The sequence below is a fragment of the Cynoglossus semilaevis genome, chromosome 1 (genome assembly GCF_000523025.1).
Source record: "Cynoglossus semilaevis isolate Cse_v1.0 chromosome 1, Cse_v1.0, whole genome shotgun sequence".
Taxonomy (NCBI): Eukaryota; Metazoa; Chordata; class Actinopteri; order Pleuronectiformes; family Cynoglossidae; genus Cynoglossus; species Cynoglossus semilaevis.
The window spans coordinates 28,718,525-28,743,691 of NC_024307.1; the positions used below are offsets into that span (position 1 = coordinate 28,718,525).

The window sequence follows — 25,167 nt, forward strand, 5'->3', positions numbered from 1 at the left end:
TGGACAACACTGTCGGCACCAGAGTCGATGACAGAGGACGGATGATTCCAGAAGGACCTGGTGGATCGGTGCTGATCGATGACCAATGAAAGTCAACATTGATTGGTTCTGAAGCGCTGGGTTAATTAGTCTGGTGGCAGAAGATTCTTCCCTGTCTGTTGCCAAGTGCTACCTTAAATATCTGTGCTGAAGCTAAAGCTAAAGCTAAAGCTAAAGCTAAAGTGTGAAGTTGTGAGAAAGTCTTTCTGGCAGGAGAGACTTTGTTCCTCTTCTGATTTCTCTCCTGTAGAAACCTGCGGCTCACGTCTGTGATGTCACGCCGTGTGGAACAAACCGTGAAGAACATACGGCTTGGCGCTAACGAGGCTTCTTCCCTGCTGTGACTAATGACGAGCGGAGGCTGCAGCCAAACACTCCGCGCAACCGCCCACCACTCAGAGTCTAGCTGGTTGCTTTTATTTTCCAACGTTTTATAGAGAAAACGACGGCAGGTAAACTAAACTGGCTAACAAGCTAACATGCTAACATGCTAGCGAGACAAATGGAGGCAACTGTTTAAAATCTGCCGCCGTTTGACTTGTGGGTGTCTGGGTTTTTAAAATCCATTGGGTTAGACTTTTAAGTCACATTAGTGACACAAACAAATGTAGATAATTTTAAGGTATTTTCCTGGTGAAATGAAGCTGCGTAAAGTATAAAGAAACAGACGATGAGCATCTTGAAAAGCCGCAGTTTCCTGCATGTCTGTAATTATTAGATGTCATTATCATTGTAGTCCATTTCCAATAATATTATAAACCCCTTAAATATTATATTTATATTTTTGTCACATTTTTAGCCTTAGTTAAAGTTAAAAAATATACACATTCTGGACACATTCTTGGTGTCTTTTTTTTCTGTAATGTAATTATTCCATCTTTAAGATGTTTTCTGGGACTTTGTTTGTTTTGCTTCTTTTCCAGTTCTCTGACAGCAGTGTGTTACAGCTGCAGGACTCTCTAATTCATCCTCCACCAGTAGACCTGGATGTGAAGAAGAACGCCAAAATAGAAGTACATCAAAGATGTCAAAGACTCACTGAAGTCTAAAACAGAGCGCCGGAATAAAACTGATCCCAAACTGTTGAAAAATGTATAGATTATAAATCAAAACATCAAGAATTTTTAAAAATGAGAAGAAATTAAATCATTTCTCCTCCTAAAGAAATACAACGAAAAAACAACTTGGAAAAAGATGAAATAGATCCATTCCCCCCCTCTCTTCTCCTCTCCTCTTCACCACCTCCCTCCTCTTCTTCCTACGCTTTAATGAAAGAAAACCCACCTCCTCCAACTCTTCTTTCTCCCCCATCACCTGCTCCCCCTCCTTTCCTCCTCCTCCTCCTCCTCCTCCTACTGCCCTTTCCGCGCCGTGCGTAAAGCGCTTCAGAGCGCACAGAGATGAGGAGGAGGAGGAGGTGAAGAAGAAGAGGAGAAGAAAAGGGATGAAGACACTCGTCTCTTTTATTTCTCAGACTCCTCCTGCAGCCAGGACAGGTTTCACATTTTCTTTTTGGTCCAGTTTTTAATTTTAGAAAAATAGTTTTCCTCCTAGTCCTCGTGCAGCTTCGGCTCGTTCTGTCACAGCGGGACAGCCGGCGTGGGTGAGCGGGGACGCGGGGACGCGGGGACGCGGGCACCGGTGCTGCCCGCCGCTCACGCACACACCGGGACCTGTGGTTGGGCGCGTCGGGTTTCATGGCACTGGAGAGACGCGTGCCTGTGCGTGGACACGGACTGAGGAGAGCCGCGAGACGGAGAGGTCAGTGTGTCACGCACGCATGAACACACACACACACTAAACTGAGCTCCATCAAATTCCAAATAAAAGATGACGTGGTCCTGACGTAAGAACCTGCTGAAGGTCAAACCGAGATTTTGAACCAAAAGAAAAAAATAAAAAGTGGGGAGAGTCTGTGAACAGGGACCTGTCCAGTGTTGGCCACAGTGGAACAGTCCCTCAGACCTGGACCTGGACCTGGACCTGGACCTGGACCTGGACTTCCTGTGCCAAAACCCACAGAAAAAAAACTCAGTTTCTTTTTTTCTGTGGGTTTTGTTGTTTTTTCTTCTTCTAAAAAACAAAAACACAACGAAACCTAACCCCACAAAAAACACAACAGCTTCTGGCTGACTGCTGCCTCGTGTGGCACATTTGATTTACTACAATTCAGTAGATTCAGATTATTGTGAGAGTTAGCAAAAAATGAGGAAATGAGGAAAACTTAAAGTTAGCCAAAAACAACAGGACACATTAGCTAGTACGGTGGATACCAGACTTTGCTGAAACGGCGATCGATGGTGTAGCTAGCTAGTCTGTGATGGAACCAGACTTTGCTGAAACGATGGTGTAGCTAGCTAGTCTGTGATGTGTGAACGTCGGTGCAGATGTTTCGGGTTGTCCTGAGTACGTTCTCGTGCGAATAAGCAAAATAAGTTGATTTTATAAAAACTAAAAACCAACTAAAACTCGTAGCTGAGCTTTGTGAGGCGAGGTGAAATGAGGCGACGTACCAGCTGTGACCCCGTTGTTGTTTCTTTAACAGACACATTTTGTGATTTAATTTTCTTCATATTGGTTTTTGTGGAAAAATTACAATCCATTTTCAAGTTGTTGCTACAAATAATTCCTCCGTCTTCTCTCACATTTACTTGGTTTTGAACATCTCACTCTCCTGTACCAGAGTCCAGGGGGAAATGATTTAGCCTCGCTGGTACACAGCACTAGCTACGTTGTTGCTGCCTCGTGTGGTGAGTTTGTAGCACTGTGACAAATCAGAACATTTTTATTCTCATTTTATTCTAAACCCTCAGTATCAACCCTCCTTCTGTCTTGGTTTGTGTTTTTTTAATATTTCATCCATTTTCTTTTAGGGTCTGATTTGAACTAAAAGAATCTTTAAAACAATAAACTGTATTTTAGTAAATATTTTCATTCTAACACTGCTCTAACAATGATACGATGATTAAACAAAATGAAGTCTCATCTGCATAAAGTGTGATTCTCTCGATTTTTGTAGGAAAAAAAAGGAAGACATTAAAAATTAAACATGTGACAGATTCATGTTTATTCATTTTTATACTTTAGAAGTCATGTCTTTTACTAAAGTGTTATTTTATGCCAACTGACATCAGGCCCTTTTAGCTGTTAGTGATTTAGCAGCCGTCCTGATGTTGTTATTTTACATTTTTAATCTGCTTCCTGTCAGCTTGGTGGTGTTAGAACTCAACTCCAGCTTCAGTTAAAGGACAATACTGCAGCGTTTGACACGGTGTTTTTGTTTCCTCAATAAAAATGTAAATTATTGTTTAAAAATGATCAAAGCTTCAGCTCTGGTCCAATCAGCAGCCTCAGAGAGGATGACTCTGGGGGTTCGCAGCGCTCTGATGCCTGAACTAGGCGCTACATTCATTTTACACACTTACGTAATCACTAAAGCCTTCGTTCTCCCTTGGCGGCCAAGACGTGATGTTTAACACCACACACACACACACACACACACACACACACACACACACACACCACCCCCACCAACAGACTCCCACCGGCCGACCCCCCACTGTGGTGTGTGTTGTCACAAACATTTATATCTGAACACACACATGCTAGCAGCCGTTCAGGTCGCATTGACCTTACAGTAGAGTCAGCTCACTCTGTACTGCAGAGGGCGCTGTAAACACAAAACAATACAATAAAACAAAACTCATTTCAACATCAATATTTACTACTTCTTACACTACAAATACAAGCCCAGTGACATATTACAGTGTCATCAGCATATCATTTAATATGTCACTTTTCAGGTGACCAACAACATTATTCATGTGTTTTCATATTTTAAATGTATGCAGAAATGTTTTTAAATTCTACAACCCTACTGCAGTACTGCCATGGACCCCTAGGGGGCGCAGAACCCCCTGGTGATGGCCTACACTGTAGAGCCTAACTTCAGACTCATTCACTTATTTCCCAAATGAGAGTTCAACCTGCAGCTTCAGCAGACGTTCTTACTGAGGTGATGCTAGCGCTGAGCGACTAATGATCTGGGACTGTACACTCCTGCATGTGGACTGTGAACGGCCTTAAATGATGATGATGTTCTTCATCACAGAGAGATCTGTTGTCATCAGTTCCTGAGGCCGACTGTCCTGGGGCAGAATGAGAACTGGCTGAGGATCGTAGTTTTCCTAAAATTCCATCGTTCCATCGTACGATATATGTCAACGTGTAACTTTTGTCACTGATGTTCAGGCGAGACACACACACACACACACAAGAGACCTCCGCTTGTTGCTTTCTCTCCCCCTCCCTCTCTCTCTCTCTCTCCTGTGTCAGCCACTCTGTTGCTATATCTCTCGCCCTGCTAATGAGTGTACCACGGCTGCAGATGTTGGGCAATTATAATCATGGTGTCGTGTAAGCCCTTCTCAAACACACGCTACACACACACACACACACACACACAGGGCTAATTGCTGCTGGCAGCTGAGCTTTATCACACAACTTTTCCCTCTCGAAGCTTAAAAGCTTTCTGGTTTGATCTCCTCCCTGAAGACGGCGGGACAGAACGTTTCCATCTTGTAGTTTCTGTGTCTGTGCATTAACAGAAGCTCCAACGGTTCAACAGAAATCAGATTTCTACCTGCACAACCACAGTCTGGGGTAGTTAGTTAGACCGTGAGAACTCTCTGGTCACCAGGTCTACCTGTTTTCTGAGGCCACTACTGACCCCATTGGCCAGTTATGGTACTGCACTTGGCTGTTGTTAGTGGTAGGAATCAACTAAGGAGTTGTTGTTTGTTGGTTATAATGATGAGAAAACGAAACAAAACTTGATTTATTTTGAACTTTGATTTCTAATCAAATAAATGAATAAATATTTTGTTGTTAGCTGCTGCTGTTTTTATGACAGCTGTTACAAAAAGTCCTCCATGTGTCCATGCCAAGAGTTGGTCGACCAGCAGCCTGGTCAGTGACACTGTCTGGTGTTTTAAATCACAGTAACCCAAAGATCAAGATAAACAAGAAGGAAGGAAAAAAAAAACCCAATTGGACTGGATGAGAACTCTGGAAGACCAAGAGACGATCTACATGTAGTACTCCACCTGCTGTAGTACCACTACCACTACTACGATTGACATCACCATAACTTCTAGTTCTAAGTCTTCTAACTATACTACTTCCACTATACTACTACTACTACTACTACTACTACTAGTACTACTACCACCAACACATCTGCAGCTTCAGCAGTACCATTACTGCTCTGTCAATAACTGTACTGCAGTACTGTTACTAGTACTCTGTACTTCTCCTACTGCTGCCATCTGTCCTCCGTCTCCTCCCTCCGTTGTTTAGATGTGTAGACCTTTAGATCCACCGATGAAGAAGCTCTTCATCCTCAGAGGATCGTCGTCTTACACACGTTTAAATATTTATCCCACTTTATTCCCCGACCTCTGATTTGACTGAATAATTCACCAACAGTCGGTGAGTTTGGAGGAATTTAAACCATATTTCCTGGGTTTGTCGTATTTGACCCCAGGGGTCAGCGTTGGTTCACAGATCCGTGGTCTTCATCAGCCATTCAGGTGAAGATGATGATGATGAGGATGTGATTAAATTTACAGCACCTCCAGCTCACGCTCCCGCTCACTCTCACACGACCTGAGATGAAGTCGACGCCATCTGTCGGTTCACGAAAGCGTTGTTCTGGAAAAGTTCTGATGATTGGTTTAATTTTGGTCCAATTATCTTTTCAGAGGCTAAACAGGAGCTCTTTCTTGCTAACGTCACCCAGTAATTTATGTCTTTTCACAAACACAACCTGACGCCTCATTTCTCTATTGACATGAAGAATCTACTGTGTCTGTAAGTGTCATTGTCTCTGTTCTGTTTTTGTATCATCCTCAAGCCCAGAGGATAGAAAAAGAATCTGTTCAGATAAAAGATAAGCTGTGACAAAAGCTGCGACGCCTGCAGATTGAAATTATCACAGATTTTCTGCTCGGGCTGAGGAGAAAGGACAGATGGCAGGCAGCGATTAAAAAGGAAAGAAAACAATAAAGTCGTGACAAATATCAGTGTTTAACTGAAAGAAATCCGATTTTTTTTTTTTAGAAACACCATCTGAATAAACCCAAACTTAGTCACTTTAGTGGCATCAACAGAAATAACAGTCAGTTTACTGGAATGTAGGAAACAGTACGATGGTTACCGTACAGTACTGTTACCCAGAGTAACAGACAGACCATCATTCACCAACAAAGTCTGAACCCCTGACCTCCGTAGTTTTCTCAGGTCTGTGTTAGACGAACTGTAGAAGAAGCTGAATTACCCAGAGTAACAGACAGACCATCAGTCACCAACAAAGTCTGAACCCCTGACCTTCTTGCTGTAAGGCAAAATCATCACCCACTTCTCACCACACGGTCCATTTAGAGTCAACCGAGGCTTCAAATCTGAGTTACCTCAATCAGTAAATGACCATTTCCATTTCTTTCCTGGACTTGATGTCCCTCTCAGAGCCATGGAGGTCACATGACCTCAGCAGCGGTCGTCAGCTTTCAGAAAGTGTTTGGTCTCCTCCTGCAGGTTCTGACACTTCACATCCAGTGGTTTGCTGACCCAGAAACAGAGAAACATCTGGGCTGAGCGTTTGTTTGCTCAACCGGGAGCAGGATAAAAATAGAGACAGTGGATGTGAGAAAATGGAGTGATGAATAAATAAGTGGCGGTTGATGCAGAACTAAATGTGAGAGGAGGAGACAATGTATGGATGAGACGTGTCCCAAATCAGGGATTCAGTGGACGCTGAGGTAAAGAGCGGTCAGAGAGCGTCTCCCACGTCACACTCCATAAGGTTTACCAGCAATTCTAGCTCGGTGTGACCAGGCGTTACAGGTCCAACACTGCCCCTGGTGGTAACTGAGGTAAATCTGAGGCGATGACATGGTGTGAAAATGAAGGGTTTCCTCTTCACTGGTTGGTTTTCAAACTTTTCCGTCCACGTCTGTTGTTCATTTTGACAGTGAGACATGATTTTTTTATTCTTATTTTCAAAAGGAAACAACTGTCGACACAAAGAAACCTTGGGTGTGTGTGTGTGTGTGTGTGTGGAGGTCGGAGGGGGGGGTGTGGGGGGGGCAGAGGGGTGCCCTGAGGAACATCACATTTTAAATACCATTGTTCATCAATAATTCAGCAAAACGTCTTTGCCATTATCTAAAGAGGATCAACTCAACTTTAGCTAAAGGTTGATAATGGTTTGTCTAAGGTGATTCTTTTAAACGTCTTTTTTACGGACGGCAAACTCATTTGTGTTTGAATGATTGATGTTTGTCATGTTTACCTTAAATCTGATCAAACGGGAAAAGACAGATTTATATTTTGGTCATTATCACCAATGTCAACATCGACCACTTCCCTGTCAACAGTGGCATTTGTTTGTTTTTAGCATCAAAGAGAAGTGAAGAACACACACACACACACACACACACACTGCTCCAAACCTCATTAATTCTTCACCCATAATGCCTGGCAGCAGTAGAATCCTGACTCTGTGTGTGGTGTAAAGTCAATTATTATGTTTATTTATTGCTCTGCTCCTGCAGTCACATCTAAACTCAATTTATAAAATGTAGGTTTTAATTAAGTCCCCTTCTGTGTGTGTATGAGAGTGTGAAAATGACAAAAAAAGAAAAAAAAAACAGGCACAACTTCAAAAGGTAATAATGAGCCAAAAACTACATTAAAGTCAGACAGAAATAAACTTCAAAATAAGAAACAAAACTGCTTAGAAATCAACTAAAATAATAATCCCAGATACTGCAGATCAGAGAAATCACTGGAAAAACAAAAAGTCACTATAATAAAAACATAAACTGCTTAACGTTTGCATAAAAACACTTCATGTGTTCAGGTTTGTCAGACATACTGCACACATTGGACAGAAATATGAATATTTAATATATTAACCATATTAAAAATGACCCAAAAAGTCTAGAGGTAAGACTAGAAGTGGGGCTAAACGCCAAGCTAACAGTCAGTTAAAAAAAAAAAAAAATCCCACTAAACCTTGTGTGTATCTTTATAAACATATATAAATATTTTTCGTTATTCTCTCATTTCCAGGATTCATTTCTTTCTCATCTTTTCTTGCCTTGATTCCTGGCAGTGACACCAGTTTGTCTGCTGAACTAATTTCTCTGATGGATGAAAGATGCAGAGATAACGAAGAGCACACGTCAGGGCTCAGTGGTTGATTTTTACCCTGGATTTTCTCCATGTCTGTAGAGACGGGTCGGGATTTTTTATGTGATCCATAAACACACTGTTTTCTGGAGAATGAATTATATTTTTTCACACATAAAATTAAAACAAACGCACAATTTGATTTAACTTCTGCTCTGAAGTCAGCCATTTCTAAAGATAAAATAAAATGTATGTGTGGATCTTAAAAATGTCAGCTTTAAATCTCAGTAAAAGTTGTTTTATTTTTAGCCATAAAAACTGATTTCAGCTCAAAGGTATGTGGTGGCTGCTGTTGTACGTTCTCTGTTGAATTATTTAAAGAAAATGATTTTTATTTCATGCATTTTCCTCAGATAAGAAACGCTCTGTCACTCTGCCTCTAGTGGTCACTCATAGGTACTGTAGTTGTGTCTGACTGCTCCTGTCTGTTTCAGGCTGTGAGACCATGTGAGGACCAAACACCTGTAGTGTCTCCGCACGTTGGATTTGAACATGGAGGCCAATGAGACGCAGGACCAGACCCACCTCACACTGCCCCCTGCTGGTTTCCAAGAATATGACCTGAACAGCAGTGGTGGAGGCGCTGCTGTGCCTGCAGTGCTCCCCACTCTGATGCTTGACGGAGTGAATTTTCTAGAAGATCCCATCAGACTGCTGAGTGTACAGGTACAAACACTAAGGACATTGACAATGTCATTAAAATAAAGTTAGCCAAGCTGGGCTACTGCTAACCAAACAAAAACAAAAACCAATCCACGAAGCTAATGAGCCAAGGAATAGCTGCAGCAGCAACAGTCACAGTGTTTAGTCAAAGAAAAGATAAGAAAGAAACGATAGGAAGAAACAAAGAAATAAAAACAAAACAAAACGGTGGCCTTGAAGTACTGACTGATGTTCTGGTTCCTGCTTTGTTGTCTTCAGGTGATACTGATCCTGGCCTACAGCACCATCATAATGCTGGGGGTTCTGGGTAATTCTCTGGTCATCTACGTCATTTACCGTTTCAGGACGCTGCGCACTGTCACCAACTTCTTCATAGCTAACCTGGCTGTGGGTACGTTCTTGCACTGAGTTGTTTCTCTGTCAGCTCTGGGAGAACACGGTTGTGAATGGAAGAGAAATGTACAGAACTAACAGGCAACCATGAGGTTTCAGCACCAGGGACAGCTCCAGAGTGATGAGGAGGCATCAGCACCACGGAGAGAGCATCTGCAGCTGTGAACCCAAAGTCAAATACATATGAAGGGACAGGGGACACAGAGCTCTTAGAGCCGTGGATAGTTGACCTAATGGAACAGAGACACTGACACTGGACCAAGGACACAGCTGTTAGAACGTACAAGTCAGAACCATAGACAGACCAAGGACAGACATAAGACTACTGACAGTAGCACTGACAGAGCACCTCCACTGTATTGAAGCAGTGTGGTCAGCACCATGGAGAGAGACACATCAATCACCTGCTGCACTTGTTTGACCAGATGCTTACAGGAGCAGATGTAGGACTAAGTTAGCCGTAGTTGGCGCTAAAAACACGATCTTGAGTGTTTGTTTTTTTGTTGTTTTGTTTTCTCATCTATCCTCAGCTGACCTACTGGTCAACACTCTGTGTCTGCCCTTCACACTGGTCTACACCCTGCAGGGAGAGTGGAAATTCGGCAGCGCTCTCTGCTTCCTGCTCCCCTACGCCCAGGGACTGGCCGTGCATGTGTCTACTGTCACACTCAACGTCATCGCTCTGGACCGCCACAGGTCAGTGTGCTCTGTGGGTGGGGTGGAGTCTGGAGATCAGGATGTGGACTGTCGTGTGCTGGTTGTGTTGCAGGTGTATTGTGTATCATCTGGAGACCAGGATGAGGAAGGACGTGTGTTTTGGTGTCATCGCTCTGACCTGGCTGCTCAGCGCCGTCCTGGCCAGTCCTTTGGCCATTTTCAGAGAGTACGGCTCCTTGAATCTGGAGCCTGGACACAGCATACAAGTAACTACAGACACTCACCACAGACACACTAACACTCTTGATTGTGCGACAAGTTTTTCCTTGGGAAAACACTGTTCACGGAATTAGAATTATGTTCAAAAAAAATTTAAAATGTCGCTTTCACATAAACACAAGCCACAACAGCAACAGCTGGAGGAAATGGAAGCTAGAAGTCTGAGGAAACATTTAGAACTTAAAATGGATGGATGAAATTCTGCTGCACACAGTTCCTCCATCCTTCTTCTCTCAGGTGTGTGCAGAGAAGTGGCCTGGGAAAACCACTGATGGCGCCATCTACAGCATCTCCATGTTGGTCCTGCAGTATTTCCTTCCATTGTCTATCATCTCTTTTGCTTACGCTCGTATCTGGTCAAAGCTGCGTGGCCACGTCAGCCCAGCAGAGGGCACTGGGGCCGGTGCCGGCGGCAGCAGTACTGCCGGATCCGAGCGTCACCGGCGTCGCCGCAAGACCACGAAGATGCTGGTGACGATGGTGGTGGTGTTCGCTGTCAGCTGGCTGCCGTTCCACGCCTTCCAGTTAGCCACGGACATCGACAGCTCCGTCCTGGACATGCGCGACTTCCACCTGCTCTACACCGTCTTCCACGTCATCGCCATGTGCTCCACGTTCGCCAATCCCCTGCTGTACGGCTGGATGAACCGCAACTACCGCGCCGCCTTCCTCGCCGTGTTCAAGGAAAGAGGTGGCAGAAGTGGTCGACTGGACTCCATCCACCCAGTCCAAGGAGGAGGGGCAGGAGCAGGACGCTCCAAGAAGATTGTTCTGGAAAGACAGGACGTGGTGTCCACGCACCTGAACGCCACTGACGTCTGAGAGGCAGGACAGTGGAGGACGGTTAGGTCTGATGAGGGACAAATACAGAACCAGAACACCAGGGTCACGGAAACTATGAAGGCTGCCAACGCCGAGATACAAGGGAGCAGATTGGACTAAGGCCAAGGGAGTGACATCATCATCGACAGATCTTTCCAACTCTGTTCTGTGGGCCACATTTGTCAACGATGCAGCGGTCCACACGTTCACCTGGGAGTCTGAAGAGTTTATAAAATAACCTGGGTTGCTTGGTCAAATACCTATGTCACCTGAGGGGGCTTAGAGCACAGTTGTGGACAGGAGGACACTGGAGGACACTGGAGGACACTGTGTTGGGGAAGGCACCAATCCCCATCTATTATTGGCCAAGACATTTGAATTTTATGCAAAACTAAAAACATAAATGCACGAGGCAAAACAATCTGGAAAAAAAAAACTGTGTCTGATCATCGTCTGTTTGTTCACAAACAAAGACACATGTTGGACAAAATGGACAGGAAGGAAGGAGACGCGTCTGAAAGAACAGGGCTCCAGACCATGGTGTGTCAGAGAAACTCCACCATTGTCCTTGTGGGTTTTTTATGTGAGCCACCGTGTGGTGTGATGCCTCAGTTTGATCCACCTTTCCTTCCCTGCTCTTCTTTGACTCTAACAGGGTTTTTTTCTGCTTCAAGATGTTTTTTTTATTAGCTAACGTCTACATATATGTCAAGAGTGTGAGTTCAGGACACTGGTATTTTTATATCACAGCTGAATGTAAACTGTTGTTACTGTGATGTTGTCATTCAGAAAAAACATCTATGGAATAAAACCTTATAGCACAAGCACAAAAAAACATCAAACGTCTCATGTCTGGTGTGTGTGTGTGTGTTTGTTCCTTTCCTTATCACAACTTCGGCCCTCTTTTGGCTAACTGTTAGCACCTCTGACGGTTGTGCTAAATACTGTCAGACCTGCTATAGTCGCAGCTGTGTGGAACCTTCTTTTACGTTGTTTTGGCTGAACCTTCATGTTAAACGTTAGCTAACTGGTGGCTGTATTAGTGTAGCCTTTCCCTGTATTTGTTCAACTACGTCGTACTTCTTAGCTAACACCGACCCTGTCTGTACTTCTGGTGAAAGAAGAAACACTGAGATGTTCCTCTTCACTCTGGTGTCTCCATATGCTAATGCAGTGGTTCTCAATTATGTTCTGTCATGCCCCCCCTTGTGGACAGAAACGTTTTCACCTCCCCCTTGAGACCCACACCCCACAAATTGAAATACTGTTAAGAGCCTGAAAACATGTATATTTGTATCTGTACAAACCACTGTATGAGTTGCTGCCACCTTGTGGCTGGAGGCTTGTTATCATTCAAGCATTACAGCAGTGGTACCTCACTGTGCCTCCTCTACGCCACCCCTGCCCCCAGGGGGCCCCGCCCCACTATTTGAGAATGACTGTGCTAATGGATTAGCATCAGTCAAAACAGTTGACACTGATTGATTAGGTTGTGGAATTTTTAGCTGTGATTAAAAACACAGCTCATGGACATGACATGGTCGACCTCGTCCTGAATTACAATGACAGTGACTCTGGAACAAACAAGGTCGCAGAGGATCGATCGTCACGCTGCACGTCAATTGATGTGTTGACCCTGAGCTGCTGTCAGTGCCGGTGGAGAGACCCAGACTGACCCGGGAACCACAGCTTCAGACCACGGGTTGCTCAATTTTGAGTCATTGTAGTCAAAGAGTAATTTTTAGCAAAAAAATGAAAAATATTAACAAATGCACACCCTGCAGGACTGAAAAGGAATAAAAAAGATCTTTTTACATAGTCATGGTTTTGTGGAGCCTCCACACAGACACAGACCCAGACACAGAAACAGACACAGACCCAGACCCAGACACAGACACAAACACAGACACAGACCCAGACACAGAAACAGACACAGACCCAGACCCAGACCCAGCCCCAGACACAGACACAGACCCAGACCCAGACCCAGCCCCAGACACAGACCCAGACCCAGACACAGACACACCCACAGACACAGACACAGACACAGGCCCAGACACAGACACAGACCCAGACCCAGACCCAGACACAGACCCAGACACAGACCCAGACCCAGACCCAGACACAGACACTTCAGTGAACCCGTCAGAAGTCATCAGTCACTGCTGTGGGTTTCCTCTCAACTGAAACCCTGATTCTCTGAACAGTTAAGTTTCCGCCTCAGAAAAGACCGACCACTGAACGACAACAAATCAAACAGCGTTAATGTAGAGAGATGGGCTGACCTCTGACCTTCAAACCAAACTATACAAGTCTATATGATATATAAATATATATGTATTTATGTACTACAATACTGCTAGGCCATACTATGACTACTATACTATGACTAATATTTCTGTTACAACTACTGTTGGAATATTTGGAATACAAAGCTATACTTTAATATTTCAATATTACATAGTATCATGCTATGATTATACTCTACCTATACATTAGTATATATATGTATCACAAAGTACACAGTCCTACAACGATGCAATGCTTTATGTTACGATTTCAGTCAGACATGTTTTCACTCCCTCATCGTCCTGAAGTCACTTCTCAGTCCGGGAACAACGACTTTAAATAACCTTTACACTGTAGCGCCATCTAGTGGTTATGTAAAATACGGGCCTCAGCTGATCCCACACGGTGACATGAGACAGGCCTTTGTTGCAGTACCTCAGTAACACCGGTAGTGGGGCCTGTTGTGTTGTGCTACAGGGAGAGGAGATGACGTTAACCACGTTCTTCCTGCAGCTCAGCGCCAACAGAACATGACGTGTTCGAGTGACGACAGAGATGTCGCGAAAAAAACTCAACTTGACTCAAACTGTGGCAACAATGTAACAGGCTGAAAAAAAATGGCAATCCTGTACTTCTGACAATAATACAAATAAAAGTTTGTCTGAAAAGATGCCATAATCATCGCTGAATAAGACATAAAAAATAAAAAGCAAATATGACCAAAAGTCCAGTCCCTGGAGGAGGGGGGGGGGGGGGGGGTAGTTTGTTCTGATCACAGTGTTTGTTCACTGTGGGTGTTCTCGTTATTTCACAACATACGACCAACAACTGGTCCACCCCGCTGACCTTGACGCTGCTGAGTCAGCGCTGTGTCACAGACGGACCCTTCAAATGTCCTGAGTGGAGCAGTCGGGGACCAGAAGAAGAAGAAGCAGAGCAGTGGGAAACCATGAGGAAACTCCACGCACTGGTCTCACTGATCCTCCTCTGTGGAGCTGCAGCATCAGAGGTCAGTCGGGGCTCAAACCATTTTCAACACCTAACTATTTGGGAGGGTTTTTGGGGTTTTTTTTCTACCCTGGGAGGTTTTCATGTATTTAATTATCTCTTTCAGACTTAATTAAACTACGAGATGAGAAGATAAAAAGCCATATGTAGCTAAATACCAGAAATGAGGCCAATGCTATAAAAATTTAAAATAAAAAAAGGTATCGGTTGCTTTACAAAAAAAACCCCAAACAACACAACTAAGAGCAACTTACAGAGCAAAAAATAGCACAGAACAGGAGTTAGCAACAACAGACGGGGCTAGGCCATGGTAATAGGTCAAAGCCATTTTTGTTAACGATTGGCAAAAAAATAAAAAATAAAAAAGCTCAGGGAAAAACAACAGTTAGAAAAGTAATTGACATTAAGATAAAGAAAAAAGATAGATTAGATGACAAAAGGTAAACCTAATGATTGTAAAATGTGTTTTCAACTGAAGGAAAATAAGTTAAAAAAAAAAAAACCCAAAGTTAGCCTCAAAGGTAATCAGGATTGTTAAAGTTGAAAACTGGCTAACAGTATCTCTAAATGACATCATCTAAAACATGTAGAAAAGCTCCAAAAATGATCAACGTTAACCTGACATTAACCCTAGCACAGAACATGGCTAACAATGATGAAATATAAGAAAAAAAAAGTCAGAAATAGCTTAACATTAGACAGTAAATCTCAGCAGGTTAGCTAAGAACGTCCTGAAGTAAAGTGAACTATGAAAGAACCTCTCAGAGGCAGCTGAGAGGTTTAAGGCCTCTCAGGTTGAAGGCTGGGGTCGGGGTTTAGGGTTTGGATTAGGTGACATTCAGTCGGGAAACTGCTTGAACCGTACTTTGGTGACGGTCCCTAACTCTTCCAGCTCGGTCCTCGAGGTGCTCGTCCAGTGGAGCCGTCCACCAGGTCAGACAATTGTCCTCCCCAGAAGGAGTGGCCTTTCTGCACAGATGACGACTGGGTAAGAGAACCACGTTGATGACCAACACCTCTGTCGCACCTGAGCAAAGATATGCTCAACAAATAACCCCCCCCCCCCCCCCCAGGGCCATAAATGTCCCTCCGGCTGCAGGATCCAGGGTCTGATGGACAAAAACGACCACATGTTTCTGAAGGGGATCGAAAAGATCCGCAACATGCTGGAGCAGAACCAAGCTAAGTACCGCACCACGGACCACGTCTCCAAACAGACCTACGACTACCTGAGGGAGAAACTCACCCTCGAATCTGGTTGGTCACTTTTCAACAACTCTCCACATTTCAAACATTTACCTGAAGCTAATGTATCTGTTTAGATCACAGTTAGCCACAGTTGGCACACACACACACACACACACACACACACACACACACACACACACACACAGAGTGTAAATAAGTCAAAAATTCAAAAGAGAACACGTTTCTGTTAAATATCTTGAGTTTAGCCAAAAATGGTCAAAAACAGGTACTATAAAAATAATGAAACCGAGCTAAACAGTTGTTGAATCCAAAGTTGCACAAAAAAAGATGTTAACCAATCAACGATTCAGGAAGAAAATACTGACAAATAAATACATTAGTTTTCTTTTTTCTGTAGTTAATTACTATAATTATTATTATTATTATAATAATTATTATAGTTATTATTGTTATTATAATTATTATTGTTGTTGTTGTTGTTGTTGTTGTTGTTATTACGGTAACCTGAGAACCTTAATGCTAACTGTAGACATTTGACATCTTCTCAGTTTTGTTACACCTCCACTTCAAGACCAGTGATTAATGACTAGAACGATGTAAATTAAATTTACAGATTTAAACAACAAAACTTTTCATCTTTTTTAACTCTTTTAACTTTTTTTTTTTGTTAACAGGTCAAGATAAAACTACTACGACTTGGCCCAGAATCTGCGCAAAAGAATCAATGACTTAAAAATCACAATTGACCGACAGCTGCGGAGCCTGAAGGCCCTGAAGGACCGGGTCAGAGACCAGGTGGTGGACATGCAGAGGCTCGAGGTACGCCGTCAGAACAAGAAGAACAACAACAAAGATGAGAGAGCTCTCCAAACAAGCAGAGCGTCAATGGCTGAATTCTGACTTGGTTCAATTATTATTAGTTCAATTTAAGGGTTTATCAGCTCTGTTCCATCTGTGTGTGTGTGTGTTGGCGTAGTGCAGTGGACGAAGAAAAAGAAGAAGAAGAAGAACCCTAGGCTTGGTGTTGGGTTCAGCATAAAAACTCCACTAACTCACTTTGTGCACAGTTCAGTACAGTCTTCAGTAGCTTAGCTGTTAGCCTTGAGGTCTATCTTTTAACGGCTCAAGTGCTAGAAGCTGCGAACCCCTGCTCTACAAGTCAGCTGTGTCAGTCTATATATAAATGTATATATTTATATATACTTATCTAAGTTTTTAGCTAACTGTCGTGTCCCATTTGTCCTCCAGGTCGATATCGACATTAAGCTGCGCGCCTGCAAAGGCTCGTGCAGCAACTACCCCGAGTACCAGGTGGACAGGGACAGCTACGTGGACCTGGAGAAACAGGTAAACCAATGTTACCACAAATCCAGGACGCCCTTTAAGGACTTTGGGTTAAAAACAGAGGTCACAGTTGGTGGTGTGCAGTGGTGAGCTGTGTCACAGTGACAGGGAGTTGACTTTCCTTCCCTTCATTATTGAACATTATTCTCTCTGGAATCACTGGAGTCACTTCCCAGCGTTCTCCAAACTCTACAGCGTCCAGAGCCTTCTGTGTTGCAGGGAGCTGCTACATACATGGACTGTATTTGTGTCCATTTCGCAGGTTAACCAGCTCCACAGCCAGGCGGCTCAGAGCGTAGAGACGGTGAAGACGCTGTACGTGATGAAGAGCAGACAGTTGCAGGACTTGACGTCGGACAGCAACTACAAGTCTGGGGTCACAAAAACAGCAGCGCAGCAGAAGGTGGATGTGTTCAATGAGGTCAGTAAGGTGGCGCTAGTGTCCGCTAATGTATGGTGTGTTTCTACATCTTTCACCAAGGAGGAATATTTGTCGTACAAAGAAAGTAGAACAAAATGTCTATGATTTCAGGTCACACCCTACTGCAGTTTTTCACCCACTTCTGCCAATCCCTACATAACTGGTTACTTTGAAGTTCTTATGTTTTAAGACCGTTGTTCAGAATTATCTTAATGACATCAACTGACCACACGAGGCAGCAGTGAAATAGCAATTTTAGCATTTCTACAAAATTATTTTTTAAATGTTCTCGTAAAGATTCTGGTGCATGTTTGGTACGTGTGCTAACTGTCTGACTGGTCATCACTATTATCAGGTGTACAATCTGTAGCCACTGTAACGGTTTCCTTATTTGTCTGTCAAATGTTTTGACCTACTTTACATGCTGAACTTAGCCTACCGGTAGTACACTAGTAGCACCACCTGCAGGCCAGGGAAGAGAAGCTAAATGCTCACTGCCTACAACCACACATGCCAATAACTAAACAAAACTACAGAGTGTACCTTTAAGCCAGTGATGTAACTTCAAGCTGACGTTTCTTTCTCAGGTGAAACAGTTCCAGTTGGTCCTTGAGGAGGAAGGATCGAAGGCGTCCCCTGCAACCATCTCCAAGGACACAGGTACTTCTTTCTTTCCATCATCATCTTCCACCTCCACTGCTTCCTCCTCCTCTTCCTCCTCCTCCACTTACTCCAAGTCCATTACTGAGATTGACCAAGGCGGCGGTGGCAATTTGTTCAGTGGAGGCTTCGAAGCCTTCAGTCAGCCCAGCACCTCCCACGTGACCACCAGCACCACCACCTGCACCAGGAGCGTAAAGACGATCGTGGTTCACACCAAGGACGGACCAGTAGAGAGGACGGAGGAAGTGATCGAGGGAGGTCCACAGTGTCAGGCCCTGGCAGACTTCACCAAAGGAGGCTCTCTGCCCTCTACCTTCAGCCACACCTCCTCCTCCTCCTCCTCCACAACAAAGACCATCCACTCCGGTGGTACTAAAGGCAGCCTCACCACAGACTCCAACACTGGTTTCGGTGACGTTGGCTTCGACCTCGGCGGCTTCATGACCGATGATCCAGAGGACGACATTCCTGATTTCCACGCCCGGAGTGTGAAGAGCACGCGTGTTGAGCGACAGGCCAGTTATGTAGGAAAAGGTACCGAAACATCAGACGTGGAGTAAAACTGTGATAGAGACAAGGTGGCGACAGTTAGCTAGAATGTCACATGTTAGCAGCAGATAACCTTAAGTTTCCTCAATAAAAAAGGGTAACAGTGTCAATTGGAGAGATTTAAATGTTAAATGAAAAAAATGTGTGTTAAACGTCCCCCGCTTAACACACATTTTTTAGACCAGGCGTGGGCAACCTTTTTGACTCACGGTCCACAATTGGTCCAAAGATTTGACGGGGGGGGGGGGGGGGGGGGGCAGGCAGATAGATGGAGCGTTCGTGTGAACCAAGATAAATGACCTGTAAAAGCCACGCATAAAGGCTAAAATGCTGAAATATCTAAAGGGAAAACGTGGCCATTGCAGGGAAAAGGCAGGAATATAATCACAGTACAAACCAGTTATATAATTTGGACAGATTTGGCAGGCCAGATTAAAAAGCTGAACCTGGCCCCCGGGCCTTAGTTTGACCATGCCTGCCCAAACGACTGTGAATCCAGTTTTTTTTAATCAAATAAATTCATGCCAAACACCATAGACAAAAAGAACATCGTAAGCTCATGTAAACGCAGTAGCTACTTGTGCACAGCGCCCGACTGTCGTAAGTCTGGGTCACTACACTTATAGATCATTTTGAACATGAACGTGACAACATTTAGTTTGACCATTTTTCCCTGTGGACATTGGTGCAGTTTACAGCTACATAACCACTAACTTTGGACACTTCTATACAATGGAGACACTTTTTGGTTGATTGGGTCGTTTTAACCATTTGATTGGACATACAAAATAAAGGAACAAGTTGATAAGGTCGTGACTTAAGAAAAAACTACACCTGTCACTTTTCCTCCAAATTGCAGTCCTCATCCGACAGTGAATGATGTTATAGTTGCTAGACAGTTAGCACGCTAAGCTAACATATCCTCTAAATGTACTTCCTGTTCAAGAACTAGAGAAAACTGCAGTCCTCGTGATTTATAGGAACATATCCATCGACAGTGACTTGCTCAGTAGTGTGGGGCCACCCCTGGATGCTAACCAATCCCTCTGCAGAGCCAAATACTACAACATGACATCACTGAGCTACAATAGTTTATAATACAGGCAACCAATGTCGGAACTAAATAAATGTGACTCACTTTCAAAAGATTAGCCCTTTTTAATAGTCAAATACTGACAGCCCTACAAATACAAGTTAATGTGTTCTTGCGAATTGTATCAATTTGAGTTGAGGCTATGCTAGTTGAACAGGCTAGTCGACGCTAATTCGCACTCGGTAATCGCGGTGTGCCCCTCTCTCTCCGCAGATTGTGCCGACGTCCAGCTGAAGCACTTGAATGGCGAAACGAACGGCCTGTTTAAGATCAGACCCGGCAGTTCAGACTCCACAACCGTCGTGGATGTTTACTGCCACCAGGAAGGGCTAATGGGTGGGTGGTTGTTAGTGCAGCAGAGGGAGAGTGGCGCGCTCGGCTTTAACCGTACCTGGGCCGAATATCGTGATGGGTTTGGTTCGGTGGATGCGCAGGGAAGGGGCGAGCTCTGGCTCGGGAACCAGAATCTCCACCTACTGACGAGTCAGGGTGAGACGATGCTTAGGGTGGAACTGGAGGACTGGGAGGGAGACGTGGCGAGCGGAGAGTACTCGGTCAGGATCGGTTCAGAGGGGGAGGGGTTTCCTCTGCGCGTGTCCACGTACACGGGGGACGCTGGCGATGCTCTGGGTGTCCACAGCGGGATGAAATTCAGCACCGTGGACAAAGACAGGGATACCTGGGAGGGCAATTGCGCAGAGGCTTACGGCGGTGGGTGGTGGTACTACAACTGTCAATCGGCAAACTTAAATGGAATCTATTACAAAGGCAGTTATGAGGTTGGAGATACGGCGCCGTATCGGGTTGCAAACGGTATAGTGTGGAAAACGTACAAAGCGGAGAATTACAGTCTGAAAAGTGTGAGGATGTTCATTCGACCAGCTGCGTTTTAAAATCAGAAATCAGAAAGAAAATCCCTCTTAAGACTTGAAATAAATGTTATGAAGTGACTCAGAAGTGCTGCGGCATTTCAACTCCCGCTCAAACATGGTGAGTTTGTCTTCTTGTGAAACTGAATCGATCTGTTTGATGTTGTTACCAAATGTGATGTTCTGTTCTGTGGCTGCTCTCTGCTCTAACAATAAAGACTGGACGTTCACCTCAGTGTCTGTGTCCCAGGCATTATTTCAACATCACACGAGACCTTAGTGATTCTTCAGACCGGGGACAGATCGTGACAGGAACCTGGTCCAAGTCAAGTCAGTTCGCTTCAATGGACTTAACAGTTTAAAAAACACAAACAAAAATATACATGTAGTCAATGTTAGACTTAGGTTTTATGAACAGTAAAACAGAATAGGTTTTACATAAAAAATATTGAAAAATAAATTAAATCACCATTGGTTTTATATTGAAAAATAAATTAAATCACCATTTAATAATAATAGAATTTAATGATAATATTGTCTTTTTCTACTTTTGATGAAACTGCATGATGACCACCATAGTCAGTGATACAGGTGGACACAGACTGTGTTCCCCTGCTATACACCTGGAACATATGGATTGGTGGCAACCAACTGTTTTTGTTTTCTTGCCACTAGCCCATAAATTTAGACTAATGTGAGCTAAAGTTAAGCTTCATTATACATATCTGTATAGGTGCTGATTGGAAAAAAAATTAAAATGTAAAAAACCAGTGGGCATCACACTTTCAAAATAACCAGAATAAAGAAAAACCATTCTAAGCACAATTAAAAATGGACAGTGTTAAATGATTCATGTCTTTAAACAATAACAATGTGTTAACTTAACCCTGTATACATGTTAAAGTTATAGTGTTATTGTGGGCTGGCTACACCCTTTGTCTGTACCAGCACTGTTGTAGCTAATGTTAGCTCCGGTGTCTGTACCAGGGCTGTTGTAGCTAATGTTAGCTCCGGTGTCTGTACCAGGGCTGTTGTAGCTAATGTTAGCTCTGGTGTCTGTATCAGCACAGTTGTAGCTAATGTTAGCTCTGGTGTCTGCACCAGCACTGTTGTAGCTAATGTTAGCTCCGGTGTCTGTACCAGGACTGTTGTAGCTAATGTTAGCTCTGGTGTCTATACCACCACTGTTGTAGCTAATGTTAGCTCTGGTGTCTGTACTAGGACTGTTGTAGCTAATGTTAGCTCTGGTGTCTATACCACCACTGTTGTAGCTAATGTTAGCTCTGGTGTCTGCACCAGCACTGTTGTAGCTAATGTTAGCTCCGGTGTCTGTACCAGGACTGTTGTAGCTAATGTTAGCTCAGGTGTCTGTACCAGGACTGTTGTAGCTAATGTTAGCTCCGGTGTCTGTACCAGGACTGTTGTAGCTAATGTTAGCTCCGGTGTCTGTACCAGGGCTGTTGTAGCTAATGTTAGCTCCGGTGTCTGTACCAGGGCTGTTGTAGCTAATGTTAGCTCCGGTGTCTGTACCAGGACTGTTGTAGCTAATGTTAGCTCTGGTGTCTGTATCAGCACAGTTGTAGCTAATGTTAGCTCTGGTGTCTGTACCAGGACTGTTGTAGCAAACATTAGAAGTTCTTCTTTTTTTTAAGTGTTTGAGAACACTCGACTTGTTCAGTTAGGTCTAAAGGGGTTAAAATCTACACCATTCAGATGACAAAAAATACTGATTAAAAACCAAGGAAAAACTTCTTTAACTGTGTTTAACAAACAGACTGTGATCTTTGTCCAGTCATCAGGTCAAACACACAAAACAAACACACAACCCACAGTGTACACAGATGTCATGTTTGCCTGAACGTCTGAACTGGACTTTGCTGAACGGTCACTGACCTAAACTTGTTTTTTATTTTTCCCGGCAGTGTGTACGAGGATGTTGCAAGACAAGCAAGATGGCCGACAGTCCCCTGATGGAACCCAGGGATACAGGGGTCGGCAGTGCACTGGCAAATCAGCTGCTCTGTGTACGGACGACGACTGGGTGAGAATGTGAAGACATAACAGTCAAAATATGAGATATTCACTGTCCAGGTAATTAACAAACTGATTAGAAAACATTCTGAGATGATGTTGTAATAAGATAATGTGATAAACACTCACAATAATGAATGAAAACGAGACCAACAGTCAGAAACCTGAGATCAAATGTCATTGTGATCAAACGAACAGTTAGAATTCTTTACATTTTTGATCCTGTCATAGGAAATACTCATCAATCTGCAGAATTAATCTGAATAAAGTCAGGAGAGATTTCTTGGGATTTGCTGTTGAGGTGAGTTTCTGTCTCCACAGGTGTCCAAATGTCCCTCTGGCTGCAGGATGCAGGGTTTGATCTCACACTCTGAACACAAAACACAGAGAAGAATCCGGAAGGTGTGTGAGACAGTGAAGGAGTTGCAGAACAAGGCGGAGACTTCCATGACAGCAGTGACCAACATCTACAACTGGAACCGCAGAGTCATCGTCCACAGATACGGTGTGTTTGAGTCCACAGGACTGGGCCAACTCTGACGATCCAACTGAACATTGTTGTGTTGTCTCCTTCAGTGTCGGAGCAGAAGTTTGCAGAACAGGCCGAGATACTAGCCAAGAATCTCACGTTGTTAAGGAAACGCTCGTCTGTTCTGTCGCAAAAACTCCAGGAGATGCGTAGTCACGTCAAGAGACAGATTGAAGACTTGTATCGGACTGAGGTAAGGCGTCAAACCAGTGACGACACTGTTCAGTCACCACATTAGTACAGTTCTTATGGGATTGCTCTTGTTCTAATCAGTGGAACACAGAACCACAGTTTTTCTTTTCTGTCATCACCGTCCTGAGACAGTCAAACCTTTAACACCCGTTTCTTGAAATTCTCCTCATTTCTCTCTGTGGCTTCTCCAACAGGTGGACATAGACATAAAGATCCGATCCTGTGGTGGGTCCTGCCACTCTGGAATACAGTTCTCTGTGGACCACCACAGCTACCAGAGGCTTCAAACTGACATGGACCAGATCCACACCACAGTCAACTGGAGGAGCAGGGCTGTGACACCTTCTGAGGGAGTCGCACGTGTCACACTGAGGCCCGTAGATGTTGGTCCACCACCGTCTCCAGAATACAAGACCATCCCAACGGTTCAGAGAGAACTCCTGACCCAGTTTGAAGACATCGAACAGAATCAATTTGTTTTGGAGGAAGAAGTCCACCTCTGAGGACCTGGTGGTAGGAGGACTCCGTTGGACTGGCAGCTTCCAGAACTTCTCACACCAGACATTTTGGTGATGTGCCGCAGTACTGTTGAGCATCATCTGCCCTCAGGTCACATTCAGAAAAGTGCAGATTCTCACGTATCCAGGTTCTCTGATCGTTCAACCAGGACCTACTGAACTCCTAATATGAAGAAGGTTCTGGGTTCTGGTTTTCCGGAGAAGAGAACCATCTGTTTGAGTTGTTGTACAACTGCAGCTGTCAACACCAGAACTTTGTTTCACACTAAAATATCATATTTATAACAAACTCTGTGGTTCTTTTGCATGACAAGAATACAAATAATGACTATTACACTAGCCCTAAATGCAGTGATCGACATGAAGGATAACAATTCCTAGATATCTCATCAATACCCATTGTGCTGATCACCTGACAACATATATGTGTCAGTTTTTTTAAACTACTGTGTGTTAACTACAACAGTAGTGTAAAAACAGCATTAGTGTTACTTCAAACATCACATTTATAAACACGTTTCTGATGTGAAATCTTCCCCCCAAGAGACCTCACTGATTCAGCACAAGAAAAGTACTTTGTGTCACAGTCAGCAAAGTTTGCATTTTAAATAAATGTTGGTGAACGACTGAATCACAAATGTTTCTTTTTCATCTGTCATTCAGCTAACGTTTGCTCTGGTGTCTGCACCAGGACTGTTGAAGCTAAATTGTTACGCAAAACGCACACCTGTGAAACGCACATCATTATGATCAAACTACGAGAGGTCCGGCCAAAACAGGACAGTTGGTAACCCTAGTCTGTACCAGAACTGTTGTAGCTAATGTTAGCTCAGGTGTCTGTGCCAGGTCTGTGGTAGCTAATGTTAGCTCTGGTGTCTGTACCAGGACTGGTGAAGCTAATGTTAGCTCTGGTGTCTGTACCAGCACTGTTGTAGCTAATGTTAGCTCTGGTGTCTGTACCAGGACTGTTGTAGCTACTGTTAGCTCTGGTGTCTGTACCAGGACTGTTGAAGCTAATGTTAGCTCTGGTGTCTGTACCAGAACTGTTGTAGCTAATGCTAGCTCAGGTGTCTGTACCAGGACTGTTGAAGCTAATGTTAGCTCTGGTGTCTGTACCAGAACTGTTGTAGCTAATGTTAGCTCTGGTGTCTGTACCAGAACTGTTGTAGCTAATGTTAGCTCTGGTGTCTGTACCAGGACTGGTGAAGCTAATGTTAGCTCTGGTGTCTGTACCAGGACTGTTGAAGCTAATGTTAGCTCTGGTGTCTGTACCAGAACTGTTGTAGCTAATGTTAGCTCTGGTGTCTGTACCAGCACTGTTGTAGCTAATGTTAGCTCTGGTGTCT

At 43.9% G+C, this 25,167-nt stretch overlaps 3 protein-coding genes across 5 annotated transcripts; all 3 read left to right on the plus strand.

Moving 5' to 3' along the window:
- The first annotated feature begins 1,440 nt into the window (after positions 1-1,440).
- npy2rl (neuropeptide Y receptor Y2, like) lies at positions 1,441-13,008 on the plus strand. Of its 2 annotated transcripts, XM_017032873.2 has the most exons (6): positions 1,441-1,800; positions 8,727-8,958; positions 9,214-9,346; positions 9,879-10,044; positions 10,118-10,271; positions 10,522-13,008. In XM_017032873.2, the coding sequence occupies exons 2-6, from the start codon at positions 8,785-8,787 to the stop codon at positions 11,104-11,106; spliced, it is 1,212 nt and encodes a 403-aa protein (XP_016888362.1). In that variant the 5' UTR covers positions 1,441-1,800; positions 8,727-8,784; the 3' UTR covers positions 11,107-13,008. The 2 variants fall into 2 exon arrangements, with proteins under 2 accessions (XP_016888362.1, XP_008323306.1); XM_008325084.3 differs by lacking the exon at positions 1,441-1,800 and having other exon boundaries at positions 7,170-8,958.
- Positions 13,009-14,247: 1,239 nt separating this feature from the next.
- fga (fibrinogen alpha chain) lies at positions 14,248-20,786 on the plus strand. Its single transcript, XM_008325099.2, is given in 8 exon segments — positions 14,248-14,404; positions 15,296-15,391; positions 15,477-15,664; positions 16,287-16,431; positions 16,861-16,959; positions 17,219-17,377; positions 17,965-18,574; positions 19,896-20,786. Coding segments are annotated over 8 exon segments (2,037 nt in total). The 5' UTR covers positions 14,248-14,344; the 3' UTR covers positions 20,576-20,786.
- LOC103389614 (fibrinogen alpha chain) lies at positions 20,765-24,459 on the plus strand. 2 transcript variants are annotated; one of them, XM_008325110.3, is made up of 5 exons: positions 20,765-20,881; positions 22,474-22,592; positions 22,904-23,087; positions 23,159-23,304; positions 23,498-24,459. In XM_008325110.3, coding segments are annotated over exons 1-5 (759 nt in total). In that variant the 5' UTR covers positions 20,765-20,880; the 3' UTR covers positions 23,807-24,459. The 2 variants fall into 2 exon arrangements, with proteins under 2 accessions (XP_008323332.1, XP_008323337.1); XM_008325115.2 differs by lacking the exon at positions 20,765-20,881 and having other exon boundaries at positions 22,106-22,642.
- The last annotated feature ends 708 nt before the right edge of the window (positions 24,460-25,167 follow it).